Source organism: Thunnus maccoyii, chromosome 13, assembly GCF_910596095.1.
Source record: "Thunnus maccoyii chromosome 13, fThuMac1.1, whole genome shotgun sequence".
In the NCBI taxonomy this organism is placed as follows: Eukaryota; Metazoa; Chordata; class Actinopteri; order Scombriformes; family Scombridae; genus Thunnus; species Thunnus maccoyii.
The window spans coordinates 25,026,729-25,042,871 of NC_056545.1; the positions used below are offsets into that span (position 1 = coordinate 25,026,729).

Sequence of the window (16,143 nt, forward strand, 5' to 3'; positions counted from 1 at the left end):
ACTGATGATGTCGATGAGGGCTTATACACTGGGTTCATCTTTATGGGTTAATCAAGAATTGTGTGACAAATGATCAAGTGTCCATCTGGCATTGCTGAGCACCACCTGCCCACACACACACACACACACTGCAGCACTACATGACTGATTCTCACTGTTTCCCCACAGTGTAGAGATGAGAGCAGCAGGCTTATGCACAGCTCACACAGCCGCACCTCCCTGACCAAAGCAGAGGGCTTGCAGAGATTGAGATCATTAAACCTCCTTCTTGCCTCCAAACTTTACCGCCTCAGATCAGAGTCATCATCTACTATACCTGCAGGGCAAAATATCCAAATAGGATGCAACACAAAAGCCTTTTCTTCTGCTTCTTTTCTCTTTATCGCTCTCTCTGCTCTCAATTAAACCGCAGTTGAGATCCTGGAGAAGGAGAGGAGGGGATGAGGGGGTGTACAGGTTGAGATACTTCTGAACATCGCCTCTTCTCTCTCTTCTCCATCGCACTCTTCTTCATAATAGATCACACAAGCGGATCAGATCAGATGGGAGGATCAAATAGCTGGTTTGAAATATATGGGATCCCTCACAGGCCGGTTTAATGATGGCATCCTGAGAGCCCGGCCAGAGGTTTGTTCAGCTCCTATAATGGGCTGCTGTTGGTGGGGGCTGATGGGTAGTTGAAAGAGAGAAACCCCGGGCAAAGTTTCTCCTTTCTCTTCTCTCTCAATAGATGCTGTAATTGAATTATAGCGCAAATGATACTTTTGTGTCCGACGCCCTCCCCCTCCCCCTCCACTCTTTCCCCCCCTCAGTCTACAAAAGACACCAGTCGTGGAATTTGTCTTGTTTTGTCTCTTGGCTTTGAAAGCAGATGCTAATAAGAAATGGATGAAAAGCAAAATTTGAATGAAGTGATGAAAGAAACCAAGATGATGACTGTTAATCGCCATGTTTGCTCATTAGAATTAACGTATATTTGGCATCCCAACAAACAGCAGAGCGCACAAAAGGAGAAGTTATGGTTGATCTTTTTACATCAAAAAACATTGGCACCGTAGGAGAGAGCAAGAGAGAGCTGAGGGGAGAGTACGAGATGAGAGGATGGAGGAGTATGAGAGAAATATGGAGAAGATGTGGGGGAGAGAGGGGGGAGCACTTTGCCTTTTTTTTTTAAGTGAAAAAAAGAAATACTGTACTTTTTCACACTGGCATAATAACACTACAGCCCACATACAGAAAGGCTCCATCTGTACAATAGATGACTTATTCATCTAGTATCTGTTTATCAGGCTGAAGCTCACTCAGTCCAGTAGGTAGACAAAATGTATGACTCAAGTCCTCATAATAAAAAGCACTGACTCACCTACTCAATTTTCCTGAACTGAGGTGAATGAGGACACAGGGTATAGAACGAGGATTTCTCTCAAATTATTGCTTGTGGAACAGATTAGAGTGTTGATGATTTGAGTCCAGATTAAAATTGATCTCAAACTGTCGTCAGGGCAACAAGTCCTTAAACCCAAACCTGCAAAAGTGCAGACTTATCACAGTTATAATGATAACACATTGTGTGAGACACAAACAACTCACTTGTTTATAATGTAATATAATGTTGAAGTATGATTTTAGATGAGAACATGCAGTTTTATAGAGGAACCAATATTTGCAGGTGTAATTAGCGAAATATCATTTTAATTACATGGTGTTACCTACTGAACACCTATACAGGTACATGATAAAATATACAACAAAACAAAGTATGATGAACACTTAAAAAAGGAACGAATACAACATTAGTTTAGAGCATGAACCCAGAGTATAGAGTAATCAGAATATGTTTATGATGAGATTTTGCAGTGAGCTAGCTATCTAATTACTTAACAGTAGTGGAATTGCAGAAATAGTGGAAACATTGTGGAGCTCGATGTAAAGCACAATAACAGCAGTAACAATTTAGCAATACAAATTGAATGAGACTGACAGCACCAGTCAAACGCTTGGACACACCTTCTCATTCAAGTGAGTGTGTCCAAATGCTTGACTGGTGCTGAATGTCCATAAGTCTGTTGTACTAGTGCATGCTGTAGGCTTCCCTACACGCCTACTTCATCTAACTCCAATCATATAATCAGCACTTTTCCCTCTCAACTCATGCTGCTTTTATTTCAGTAGAGAGCACTTCAAGATTCAAGATAAGTTCATCAAAGAAGCAACTTATCTGGATGAGAATTGACAGGATTGTTTAAGCTTGATAACAACATGTTAGCCTGTTAGTCAAGCCACATTTGAACAACAGCTGTTATATTTTGGCCAGTTGTATGGAAATATTGGGACTGAAAAACTGTATCATCACATGATGTAGTGCAATAAATTAAGATTATATGAAAATGATTTGTAGAAGAGCATCTTCTGAAGAATGAGTTACTTTCAACAGTCCAGTTTGAACCGGTTTACTATTCCCCGATGACTAGTGAGTTTGCAGAAAAATGAGGTAATTTACTTCGATTTTTTTTAGAATTTGGATTTAATATTTATGAATCTTGCATATTTATGCTTGATTACAAGTACAGACCTCCCCCCAGTTAAAAAAAAATCAGTTTGTCCATGGCTAAAGTCTAACTTATAGACAATGCGACCACGTGGGCCGGCCTCCTCCACCTGTAATAGAGCAGTTTAAGAGAGCGTGTGGGCTTCAGCAGAAGCCGTCCTTCAGCAAACCTCTCACACAACTCACACCCTCAAAAACTCGCACAGCCCAGCTTGTCCTTGCATTTATGCATGATCTGCACTACCGCTGGTCCCAAGTGCACATTTCATAATTCATGCATACTGTACTGTAGCAACTGGAAATGCTACTATATCTGCCTCCACCACTCTGCTTCATTTCATCAGCAAGTCAGACTGGTCCATGTTACACTCGGATTACAGCAAACTCACTGACCCCAAAAATGAACATGTAGCTATAGGGCAATATTTAGAAAAGTTTAATTAACATCTTTAGTTCGGGAGTCGAATTGGTAACCAGCACTAGACCTTCTTGCCGGTAAAAAAAAAAAAAAAGTCAGGAATCTTCTTTGAGTTAAGCGTATTTTTTACACAAATCAAGACGAAAGTAGAGCTCCACAGGCCTAATAAATAAAGTGTGTTACCAGGTCTGAATCACAGTTGCATCACTCTGATAAAGTATCATCCTCATGACTGAAAGAGCATGTTAAGGAGCTCAGAGTCTGGTCTACAGAGACTTAGGGTAAGAATGATGTAACTGGACAACAACATGCTGAGCTGCTTACATGGTGACAGTTAATCATTACACAGTAGGTCACTAATTAAACTCACTTTTGTGATTTGCTGTCTGGCTGGGTGAACACTGATCAGAGATTTCAGCAGGTTTTTTTTTTTTACCATTTATTGTGCTGTGTTTTCCCAAACTGCATGAACATATTGTATAAAAATCTTTCTGTTTTAGAGTACGACTATAAGGGAGTTTTCCAGGAATAATGGTGAGTTGAGATGATCAGCTAGGAGCTACAGTTTTTATTAAAGTCATTAATAACTGCATGGGAATACATATCAAATGCAGGAATCCTATTCTTGTAGCCTTGCAGGGTTTACATTTATGAGCAGGAACAACACTTGAACCAAAATCTTAAAAGCGAGAATCTAGATTTCAATATGAGATGTTACACTGATGTACAAATTGACTTGCATCCAAATGACTTTATTATACATCTATGTTCTCTTATGAATGTCAGACTTTACCCGTATCCTCCCATATTCATCTTTGGAGCTGCACATTAGCACAACATCAAACTCTTCACTGTTCGGGAAATTAACTTTTTATTGAGGAATATTTTTCCCCCCTCAGCTGTTTTTTTGGAGACAATCTGCATCACTCTAAGAGAAAGCCTTTGTATCATCCAAACCAATCACATTAGACGGTAATAATACATGTTGTTGTCCATTTATCAAACTGAAACAATGCACAGCTGTAGCATATTGTGTTGTGAAGTTGGCTGGAATTGATTCATAGTAAAAATTCACATTACTTCAAGATAAGAAGAGGGACTGCTACTTAAATGCTAATGCTAAATTAAAAATGCATCTAGTACATAACCATTAATACACAAAAACATTAACCCCAATGACTGTGTGAGTGGGTTGTGATAAATGTTTCCCACATGAGCCTTTAGGCCGCCTCTATCATCATAGTTTGAGTGAGAGAGGAAGAAAGTCTTCGCCTCTACTAGTAAGACAGAACTCCCCACAGAAAGATCAGAAAATCTGATTAGATGCTGCAATTCCCTTCTGCACACCAGCAGGCTTCTTCTGACCCAAAACTTAAACATTTGAGGGGAACACTGGCAATTCATGTCCCAACCAAGGGCTATCTTTTTTTTTGTCATGTATGACATGTCTAAACTGTCTAAGAGCTTATAAGAGTATGATATTTTAAAGCTTTTTATATAACTCTGAGTAAGTCTACACACGTGGGACTTTTCCTCTCTGAAGCTGCACAACTCGCTCCGGGATTCAACAGAGAAGTTATGTTTCGGAGCTTAGCTGGATCCCAGGAGCTTTATGTTTTGATGTTTCAGGATTTGAGAGAGAAACGAAAAAGTGGAGCAGCAAAACTATATCCATCCACAGTGGAAAAAAATCACAAAAATATATTGATTCCATCTAACTAGTATCTTCACCTCTTAAAGAAGTCTTCCTAGTACATTGCCCTCTACAGAATGACAGCTTTAAGATGTGAAGTGGAGGTAGACTTACTGTATGAAGGCAGCAAAGTGTTTTTCCCGGTATGCCTGAGCTCTTTTACCTGCGACCCCTGTGCTTTGATTACTGAAGGAGGCCGGCTCGCACGGCTACAGCCGGCCTGTATGCATCGAGCCGAGTGAGCCATCATTTATGTTAAAAAATGGAGAAAGGCTCCCTGTTAAATCAATACATAAACTACCCGCAGGATCCCCAGTGGAGGCGGTGGAAGTGACAGGCCGCTTAACAAATGGACGGCGGCCTCCCGGAGACCGCTGACTCAGCACGTTTCCCGGCGAAGGAAACAGCGCTCCGCTGCCCCATCACTCCCGCTCTCCTATCACTAAGACAGCTCACTGTGTCTACCTGGGAACTGCTGATCAGAGGGTCTTAAATATCACCAAAGCAAAGAGTATAATTCATAAGAGAGAGATAAACGCACGGTTGGGAATTCAGCCAGTATTTGAATAAACATTCTCCTGTCTGCCGGCGGAGTAAATCACAGTTTTGACCATCAGTGTCTTTTGGAGGTGCACATCATCAGAGCAAGTGTTTTGCTGTGCCAGTTCCTTTGAGAATATCAACTACCAGATATAAAAAGCAGCAGAAAATGATCACACGCAGCAGGTAGCATCCATCCATCAAGGCTGATGAGATCATAAATCCTTTTCCTCCTCAGCCAGACTGATTTCCTCTCTATTTCACCTCCGTGGGTATAATATGCAGATCAACATGTTCCCCTCTCTCCTCCTCATCATCTCTCTCGAAGCCACCTGTTCTATCCATCATCTGGACAGCTGTTCCTCTGCACTTTCAATTCCTCTCCCGTATGCAGCGCTGACCTCTTGCCCCGCTCCGCCTGTCGACACACTCCCTCCCCCCTCCGAAAGCCAGCCGACACACACACACACACACACACACGGCCAAAATCTTACATCTAGGAATTTGTGACAAAATCCACAGATGCAGGATTTAGATGAGACACACCCTACCTCAAGGTAGCAGAAGTGACTCCTTCAAAAAAATGAATAAATTCTATTTTTCAATCATGTGGACAAACATCTAGTGGGCGGTTGTAGCTCAGGTGGTAGAGCAGCTCAGCCATTACTGTAGAGTTTGTGGGTCAATCTCCACCTCTACATGTCAAACTGTCCTTGAGCAAGACCCCTGTAATGCTCCCAGTATGTGCATAATGCATTTTAAAACCAGGAGACACAAACACTCTGTACTAAAATATTGCAATTAATAGCAACAATACAGTAAGAAATGCATAACTGAGAGGCGTCCAATTCAATTTAAAGGAACATACTATTCATTTTGCATATTTCCCATTCACATTTGTAACTTGTGATGTGTGTATTTGTGATATTACAAACTGTACCAGTAACAAGTTACACCAGGATAGCCGTGTGGTGGTCATTAAAGTGAATTGAATTTAACTGAGTTAACTACTTTTTCAAAAGCGTCTTAAAATGATTTCCTACCTTCCAGGCAGCCATTGGTTTTATTCTTCTCAGAGCAGCATATGAATTCAACTTGCAGAGGCTTGAAATGTTCTTGAAACACATAAGGCATTGCGAGCCTACTTGTCGTGGCGTTCAAGGACACTGTGTGCAAAATTTCAGTGTGAGATTTCAAAAGGTATTACGTTAAGAGCTACTGTATGCTGTATATCACAAATTTAAACCCAGAAGACAAACAGTACAGTATAAAATGAATGTTTTGAGATTGATCGTGTGAATTTGGTTGTTTCATGAATTCAATAATGACATAACTTGATCAAATACTGTAAATAAAGGCAACGTGATGCGATGGATTACCTTTCTCAAGCAAGTTTCAAGTCTCTGTATGTTAACTTTCATTGTGTGCTGACATAAACTGAAACAAGAAGCTGTTTGGAAGGAAAGCAATGTGCAAGCTCACAATGTGCTTTCAAAAAGGATGAGCAGCTTTATAAAGTATGTATGTTTTGTAATTAATGCAGAGTTACCATAGTACAATCCTTTAAATGCCTCCCATAGACGTCAGCAGGGTATTGACAAATTCTCCAAAAGCTCATATCAGAGGCAGACAATACTGTCTGGACCAATTTGAAATAAAAGATAAGCTGATATCTCAGCACATCTTTATATGCGTCTCACTCATTCTAATAGATATTGTAGTCAAAATGCATTATGAAGCCGTTAACACTGGGAGTTCAGAAGGGTAAACAAGAGAACACACAAGCATGTGAGGGGGTAAAAACGAGAATCAGGATGCCATCCAAATGGCCCATTCATCCTCAAATCTATCATTTTAAAAAGCTCCTCTGTATACATACTGCCTACCATTCATTTTGTCACCAGTCAGAAGGTGGCCTTGAAGTCAACATGCGCCGTATGATAATAAGTCAGCACACCACATTTCACGCAAGACTTGCTGTCAAAGGACCAAACATTTATCTCTCTTTCCAGTTCCAGCGCCTTCCCCTGCTCTCTACACTGTAGTTTTTGCAATGAGTCTATTTATGTACCTGGTATAAGTCAAGGTGAACAGACAACTAAATACAAAACACCACTAATTCATATAAGGCTGAGCGTGGGGGCCAAGGATGTGTTTGTCTCATAAAGCAGGGGCTATGTGCTTTGCCAGGCAGCACGCCACCACTAGCAGCGAGATGATGTGTAGCTCTGCTCTTAACCAGCCACCTGAAAAACAACCCGGCAGAAGAGACGGTAGTAAAACACGACTCTTGACCTCCCTGTGTCTCTCCTGTGCTCGCTCCCTCCTCTCGTCCATGCCATGTACTTTGTACTTTTCTTTCTTTTCTGTTCACAGGTAAGTGTGCGAACAAGAGGCTGGGCTAAAGGTCACAGGGGAATCAGAGTGGAAATAGGCTGGAGCTGGTGGCCGCGACATTACAAGTGGATTTCCTTTTATGATATCAGCTGAAAAGAGTTCAGTTTATTACTGAGTGTGAAAATGGATGATGGCTCCTTTGTGCTGTGAACGGGGGCGGTTTGCTGGGGCGCTGGTTTTGAGTGGATACAGCCTTGTTTTAGCATGGACAATGTGTTATAGCTGAGTTTTTTGGAAGGTAGCAAAAGAGGCATTTTTATTTAAATAACACACTGGGTCTACTTCTTTCTCTTCTTTTCTAATGTCCCTCGGCCATCCCTCCCTGAACCCCTAATTACTGCCTCAGTGCTGACATGGACAGCCACTGTACATCACATCAATGTCTCTTTTGATCACGCTGATATGTGAGAAAGCATTTTTTTTTCCTGCGAGTTAACATGTCTGCGTCACTCTGACTCTTTTCATCTCACCGTGTGCGTGCATGTGCGTGTAAAAAAAAATATGTGCGTGTTTATGTGTGGGTGCATCACATCACTTTGACATGTCATACTTGTGTACGTGGTGAACGTGCCTCTGTGGTAAGAGCTGCGCATGAAGCTCTGAACAGAATGAGGTCGGCAGGAGAAAGCATCCAGACAAGTCCGTCTTTGTCTCTCATGCAAACCGGGCAGTGGACTCCCCACGGGGAAGCAGGAATACAACATGTGCATTAGACCCCATAACATCATTTATAACAGGCAGACACACTTCCACACAAATGGCTTTCACCACAGAGGTTCCCCATTAGCATTAAAGGAGAGAGGCTATAAGAGGCAGAGAGGGGAGAGAGGAGCTTTACTGCTACACTAAATCTAAGGAGCGACTCGAGCCTGCATCAAGGACGAAATGATGGTTTTCTGTTCAGCGGAGATTTCACAGCCCTCTGCTAGTCTGCTGGGTCCTCTGTTGAGCCGGTGTGTTTGTCAGTAAGTGGCAGCGAATACATTGAGTCTCTTGGGAATGTGTGTGTGTGTATGTGTGTGTCATTGGACCTTCTGGCCCCCGCAGTGGAGGCCAACTCAGAGCACAGACCCTTCATTTCTCTCTCATGTTGTTCAGACAGATAAAGGCCAGACCTTGTCCATCATTCTGATATTAGACGGCAGACACACCGGTGAATCTCTACCTGAACTCGCTCTCCACCAGGAGCATCATGCTCTGGTCTGAAGGGCATATATCATACCTTATTAAAGGTGCAGTGTGTAGAATTTAGCAGCATCTAGCAGAACGGACTTGGCAGAAATGGAATATAATATTCATAAGTATGTTTTAATTAGTGTATAATCACCTGAAAATAAGAATCACTGTGTTTGAGCCCTTTATATCTACATAGGGAACAGATCTTTGTCCACGGCGTCCACAATGTTGCACCGCCAAGTTTCTACAGTAGCCCTGAATGGACAAACCAAACACTGGCTCTAGAGAGAGCCTTTCACATTTTTCGCATTTTTCATGTGTTTTGCGGCCACCGTAGGTTCTCCTACACACTTGGAAGGGGAGGGGGAGGGGTATTCAGTTAGTTGCAATCTGCAACCTCACCGCTAGATGCCACTAAATCCTACATACTGGTCCTTTAAAAGAGAAATATTTAATAACAGTGCATTCACTTGACTGTTGTTTTTTCTGGATAACAAAAGAAATATGGAAGTATAGGTCATGTCATGGTCTTAATGTTGTCTTTTTAACTCAGAGAACTTTATCTTATCTGTTAAAATTATATATTATATGAGTTGATGAAGTCTTAGATTTAGTACAATGTGAACAAATGTATTGTCTGCATTCACATACAGTATCTCCTATTTGAGGTAACAAAGATATTTATTTCACAGATATTTTATATACGAGTACTTTTTTTTAAATCTGTTTGATCAAAAGTCAAATGTACCTTTTTCAAAATATGCTTTGGCTAAATGTTATTGAATTACTTGGTCATTGTTGGGTATGATCTTCATGACTTCAAAAGGTTAGGATAAACTTTGACAGACCTTTTACGACTTTGTTTTAAGGGACTTTACAAAACGTATTGGGGCGGTGAGGGAGACAGAACCTTGTTTTTCACTTTGTAAAAAAGCAAGGCTCTCCCTATCCTAGCATTATTAATGTTACCACTGAACCCTCCTCCTGACTTAGAGGCACCTGCTAAATATATTATATTGTCAAAATTATATAACAGTGTTAGATTGGTACAATTTGTTTAATCATGTACCCCAGTTTAAACCTAAATATCTTAATGGAAATTCTCATGGGCACCACCAATGTACACGTTAATAAAACACTGACACAGAGACAGTAAAGCATACAGAGACTGTCCTCTGCTTATGGCAAAGTGCATGTTTATGAAACGTGGTTCAAGTGAAAGTTGTCTTTTTGATGCAACTATTAACTATATTGCAAAGGAAGGCTGAATTAAAATATAAATTTAGGACAAGAAAAAATAAGTCTCTCTCCTGCTCTCCCAAAAAAGTCAGTTTACCCTTCAACCAAAAGAAAAATTATAACACCCTCCTCCTTCTCTGACTCCCCTAATAATTTTCACACAGTGCCTTAGATAGAATCATTGAAAATGTCAAAAATTAACAAAGTTGCATTACTATTTTGTTCTTTTGTTCTGCTGGTTGACTGTTTGCTGTAAACGGCTCCACAGCTGTCTAGTTTCTGATAAAAATGCACTTGATCAAAGGTGAAATTAAACACTTTAAAAGTAGAAGTTCACAAAAGCTATCAAATTAATGTAACATGAGTAAAGGTAAACTAGTTACAACACTTTTTGGTGTAAAATAACCTAAAATAATCCTCACACGCAAACAACAGACTAAAAATACAGCTGTAACATCCTTTTTCCCGTTAACATTTATTTTCACAGTGTAACCATCTCTTGGTATTAACATTAAATGAAGGAAGGCAAAGACAAATGCTGACTAGCAGCCAGACAAAGGAATCACATGTGAATTTCATTAGATGAGTTATCTGTCTACTTAAAACTAGTTCTGGCTCACTGAGTGGTGAAATGACATTTAGAGCATCTAGCAGGGTTTATGCACCAGTAAGTGTTCTTCATAGGTAGCTGGCAATTAGGCATGGTAAAACATCTCCAGTAACGTCTATAATTCATCTTCTTGGCACGTGGAAGAGACAACATGGGCCGATTGTTTTGTCTAGTGTGTTAAAGGATTTCAATGGAAGCCAATCACATCCCTTTTTCACAGCCCAGAATCTCCGCCTTGACATGCTGCCATTTCCTGCACAGACCGACAAAAGATGAGGACAAACTCAGACATTTTCCAATCAGTGTTCCTGGAGCTCGGCCACCACTCATTTAGGCTACAAGACGACCTTGACATGCAGTGGGCACATGCTGTATGAGAAGCCCAAACACACACAGCACAGCAGAGACAGAAAACACATACAGAACAATCCAAAAGCACCCAGACACAGCACCTCTTTGCCCAGACACACACACACACACACACACACACACACACACACACACACACACACACACACACACACAGTTGTAGTGTCTGAGCTGTTGGCTGGTTACTACAGAGGCCGAGCTAATCCAGTTCCAGTGTTTAGTGCTGTGGAGCAGCTGGAAGCACATAAGCTCTTAACAAGTTAAGGTGAAAATGTTTTCTGGCAGGCGCCCTCCTCCTCCTCCTTCACACTTTACCTAGCAGCAGCTCACAATACAGCTCCTCCAATGACACGTCCAACCTGGCGTGCACCACCGCAGCACACACGCTTTCACACTTCCACTGACTTCTACACACTTACATTAAACGTACGCAAACACGCTCACACACTGCCGCTACTCTACATCACCCGACCCCAGCAGTGTGATATGAAGAAACACGCGACGAGGAATAATTTATATGGAAAACCACTATGTAGAAGAAACAGTTTTCAGTAGCTGAACTTAAACCGTCCCTGCCAGCCTGGCGACGGCTCACAGCACTGGGCTTCTAAGCGCCAGCAGCACTGGAAAGCAGCGCGTTCCAAGGAAAAGCTTTTGACAACATGGAGTAGCAACAGAAAACCCCACAGAAACTCCAGCACAAGTAGGGCAGTCTCTCTGGGAGCCTCCTCCTCCTCTGTCCTGTCCTGTCCTTCTCTGGTTCACTCACACAGCATCAACAAGAGCTCAGCTTGACTCTTCAGAGTGAGCCAAGAGCACACACCCTTCCACTCTGATGGAGCTCAATATACAGTTAATAGTTGTCTTCTTCTACTCCAACACAAACACAGAGTGGAACTAATGGCTTCTGGGGCTTGCGTCTGTGTATTTATCACATACACACACAGATTTGTGTTTCTGTGTGCGGGCAGGTTGTTGACAAGTTGAAAATGGAAGGCATCAGCAAAATGATGTGCACATCAGCGAGGAGTGGTGGAGTAATAAAGTGGCTCTGATGAAAACTTAATGGCCCCTTCACCTTTATTAATGGCTGTGGGAGCAGGATCGTGCGCTCGGGTTCACCGCCGTAATAACACGTGTAGCCCTGCGCAGAGAAGCAGCTCCATCAGCCAGGCGTTCACTAACACACTGGCAGGAAAGCTTCATAACTGGAAGACTCGCTAATTGACTTACTGACAACTGGCAAAGTGACTGCTGATTTTAGCCAAATGAGCCTTAAACACAGCGCAGCAAAACTTTGATTCAGTGAAGGACACACAGTAGCTGATATTTGAATGTGAATGAGATGAAAGATACATACAGAGGACCAAGTCTCTGTTGTGTTTGCTCTCTATCTGTCTCTGCAGTTTCAACACCTGTGTTTCCCTGTGAAAAGAATCCCAGGCGTTGCATTCTTCCCTCTTTGCAGATACTTGCTACAATCACCCAAGCAGCCACTTATTAATATCTCCCTTTCAAATGCTAATTCCCCCTCATACATAAATCATACAGTAACTCCAGAGGTGGCTGGTATTCTGTAGCAGGTTTTTTTTTTTTTTTTAGACTTTTAGTGGGGGTTGCCAAGCTTGGGGGTCCAAAAAGCCTTCCTGTAATAATGAAATAAATTATTCCACCACTTGCATGAGCAGTAAGCGTCCCAGATACAATCTCCTAACAAGGCCTATTGTATTTCTAACTCTGGCACTGGGAAACAATCTGATTTGATAACAAAGCAGTCTTTTCCAAACTTTTTTTTAAGTCTCAAACAGATCCACACTGGCCCACAGACATTTGTGAGGATGTTTGTTGCTGGATATAACCGTGCAGCTGTTTACACCGTATGTGGGGAGACTGCATTGGGTAGGAAAACAGCCACTCGTGCATTTGCTAAATGGGTTCAATTTGACAAGAAGAGACCAAAATGAAATTTCTGCTTAGTAGGGAGCCCCGATCAGTGAGCAGCCTGCCAACCTAGTGCCACTTTAGCAGCTTTGATGAGTGTCTGCCATGCTGCGCTGCAGATGCTGCTCTGTATGATACACCCCCAGATCAGTAATTTCTTCTGCATCACCCCAAATGTGTTTTTTTTTTTCCTCAAAGAAACTGACTCAGGAGGAGCATCAGAGCCACAGTAATAATGTTGTAGCGTCATTCAAGTTACTGTGACACATATGGCGTGTGCAGCGTGTATGTAGGCCTACAGCATGTGACCGAGTACAGAGTTCCATCATGAGATGTCAGTTCACCTGAATGGCAGGGTCACTTTTTTCATCTGAGCCCAGAATTTACAAAAAAAACCCAAAAAACAACTTATGAGGCTGATGGATGAGTAGATATTGGGAAATGTACATTATAACAAGTCATTTAAACTACCATTATAAGTTAAACATGTGGTGTTTTTTTTTAGATTAATGATTTATTATGGACACAAATCATCTTGTTTGATCAAATATCTTAAATCAAGAGACATTTTCTTCAATGAGGTGTAATTCTCTTGATTTCGTAAAATCATCAGTAGCAGTAATTAGGCTTGAGTCTGGATGCTCAGATTTGTTCATTTTTGCTGTAAGATACTCCTTAAAGATCGCTGCCCTGCTCCCAGTTCTCTCCTGGATCCTGTGATGCCACACAGCCTGCCATGCATTACCCACCCACATGCTCACATCCATCCACATGTGTCGGACATGGGTGTGCACGCTTACCTGCCAGGAGCTGGAGGGGATCTCTGCAAATTTACCCAGTCCCCCGAAGGTGTAGCATCGGTACATGTGATCCAGAGACTCCGAGCAGTGCCACAGCAAGCCGAAGCTCACGGAGTCCTTGTTGTTGTTGTGATGCTGGTGCTGGTGGTTGTTCCTCAGCTGGTCTTTAACAATCCAGGCAGGAGATATGAAACTGAAGCTGCAGACGGCGACCAGAGCGGAGGAGAGGAGCACCCAGAAGCAGCCCACACAGCTGAACATCGTGGCAGCTTGGGGCAGAAAGCCCGGAGACAGACCCAGATCGATCCCAAACCCGGCTTCTTCTTCTTTCTTCTCCCGGCCCAGGAGCGAATGCATTTGGAGCTCACACCTTCAAGAGCAGACTTCAACTTCAGCCCCTGACCAACACTACATCAGCAAATAATAATAGTAATAATAATAATAATAATCACTGGACATCCGCAGCCCTGCGCGTGTGTGTCCAGAACATCTGGTCAGCAAAGAGAAAACACTAAGAAAACGTCCAAAACACATCAGCAGCTGGAGTGATGATGATACAATAAAGTCAAGTCATCCGCGCGTCCACTCAGGCTGGAAAAATGCCCAAATCTGACACACACGCGCGCAAGATGTTTGTCACACCCAAAACTGGTTGCGCAGTTGACATGCCGGTGCAGGTGGAGGAGCAGGTTCATTCAGAGCCAGAAACACAGACAGAAACATCTCCCTGTACCGCTGTCTGCCTTTTGCTCCTCTGAAGGTACTTGCTCTGCCTCAACACAGACAGCAACGCACTTTGCGTTTCAGAAAGAGTGCGTCTGGACAGCGTCAAGCTCACTGGGGTTAGAAAGACCACATTTCCGGATTTGATTTTCAAAGTGAAATCCAGAGAGAGAGACGGTGCAGTCAGCCTTCACAGCAAATCAAGGAATAATGTTAGAATATTATTCATATTTTCATAGAAATGTCTCAATTACAATTATATTATCAACAGCAACAACAGCTGCACTTATGGGGACAAAATGTGGTCCAGATGTGGTCCAGCGCCACCCCCCCTGATGAGGCTCTCATCTGCTTCTGTGGAGGCTGAGGTTCAGTCAGCTGAAATATTGGTTGGGTCAGTTATTGCCATCATTCAGTGCAGTATGTGGGGCAGAAGAAAGTGGGAGATGTGGGTCACAACAGGGATTGTGGAAACTTCACTGTGTTCCTACATAATAAGCAGCAGCCCTCTGGTGGGTCAGTTGAGACAAACTCATACTGTGTCCAACCAGACTTGACTCAAACCCACAGAAATTTGTTGTAAATTCTCATGGAGGTCCCAGCATTTCCAAAGACACCAAATATGTCGAGCTGAATTTGGGGTGAAAGGTTGTAAAATGATGCACATGTAGAATATTTCCATCTAATGTAATTGCACGGCAATTAAAGAGCATGGAGTGTTGGGTTTGAATATTTCACAACAACAAAAGAGACAAAACTGTATGTTAAATATTTTGTAACACTAAAGTCCAATTAGATCATTCCAGCTCTTTGTTGGTAGGACAGGTTAGAGCCTGATAAGATAATTGCTTCAAGATATATTTAATGAAAACCTGCCTAACTTGAGCTTATGGAAAAACAAAATGCATCAAAAATGAATTGATGGATCATGTGAAATAATCTAGTTTGGTGTGTTAATATATTACATTCAAGTGTATCAACAAGTTCAAACAAGTTGATCTTTTGGAGAAGTGGATGTAAACATCCAGGTAGACCGACAGGTTTTTGTCACACAACCACAACAACACAAAGTCAACTCATAATGTGACATGTTTGAGGATTAAGGGAACCAGACTGTACATGTCGATAGTTAAATTCAGTCTGTTTGGGTACACTACATGTTTCTGTTAGAGCTGTGGCAGGAAATCCTCTATGACCCCCTTGTTTAACAACATTACTTCTATTGTGAAGGTAAAAAACTTCATTTCCAGTATTTTCCTACACTGCCTCCTTCTCACTTGACAGAGCAGGTGTTTGTCCAAATTCACACTGCACTTTGTTAATGCACAATGTTAACTGATTTCATAAAGACACATCGTTGTGATAAAAACAGTGAATTAAAATATTAATTTAACATTTTTAATCTCAATTAAATTGTATTTTCTGCCCAAACAAAATACCTCATAGCATGTAAATGTACAATAGAAGTTGCAGTTACAAGTGTGTGTAGGTCAATTATTATACCAGCCAATCAGAACTCAAGACAGGGACTGTCAGTTTATATTTAGGTGGACAGACTCTGCATGTACAGGTGTCCTCAGTCTGGAAACCACAGTCAGCTGGTGTAGCAGCAAGTAGCAAGCATGCTGTGAAATGAATTTCACACAGCTATATGTGGCACTCTAATTAGCTTTAGTAGATTAGTGTTAT

At 41.9% G+C, this 16,143-nt stretch overlaps 1 protein-coding gene across 4 annotated transcripts in view; it reads right to left on the reverse strand.

Moving 5' to 3' along the window:
- The window catches only part of LOC121909600 (transmembrane protein 211), a 93,375-nt gene extending 78,091 nt beyond the window's left edge, over positions 1-15,284 (reverse strand). Inside the window, exons 1-2 of one of the 4 annotated variants that reach the window (XM_042430088.1) lie at positions 14,184-15,270; positions 13,732-14,101 (exon numbers count right to left, since the gene is read on the reverse strand). In XM_042430088.1, coding sequence (XP_042286022.1) covers positions 13,732-14,101; positions 14,184-14,221 — 408 coding nt within the window. In that variant the 5' untranslated portion in view covers positions 14,222-15,270. Of the gene's footprint in view, positions 1-13,731 lie in introns of all 4 variants that reach the window. The other 3 variants (XM_042430091.1, XM_042430090.1, XM_042430089.1) reach the window with 3 other exon arrangements.
- Positions 15,285-16,143: the final 859 nt, after the last annotated feature.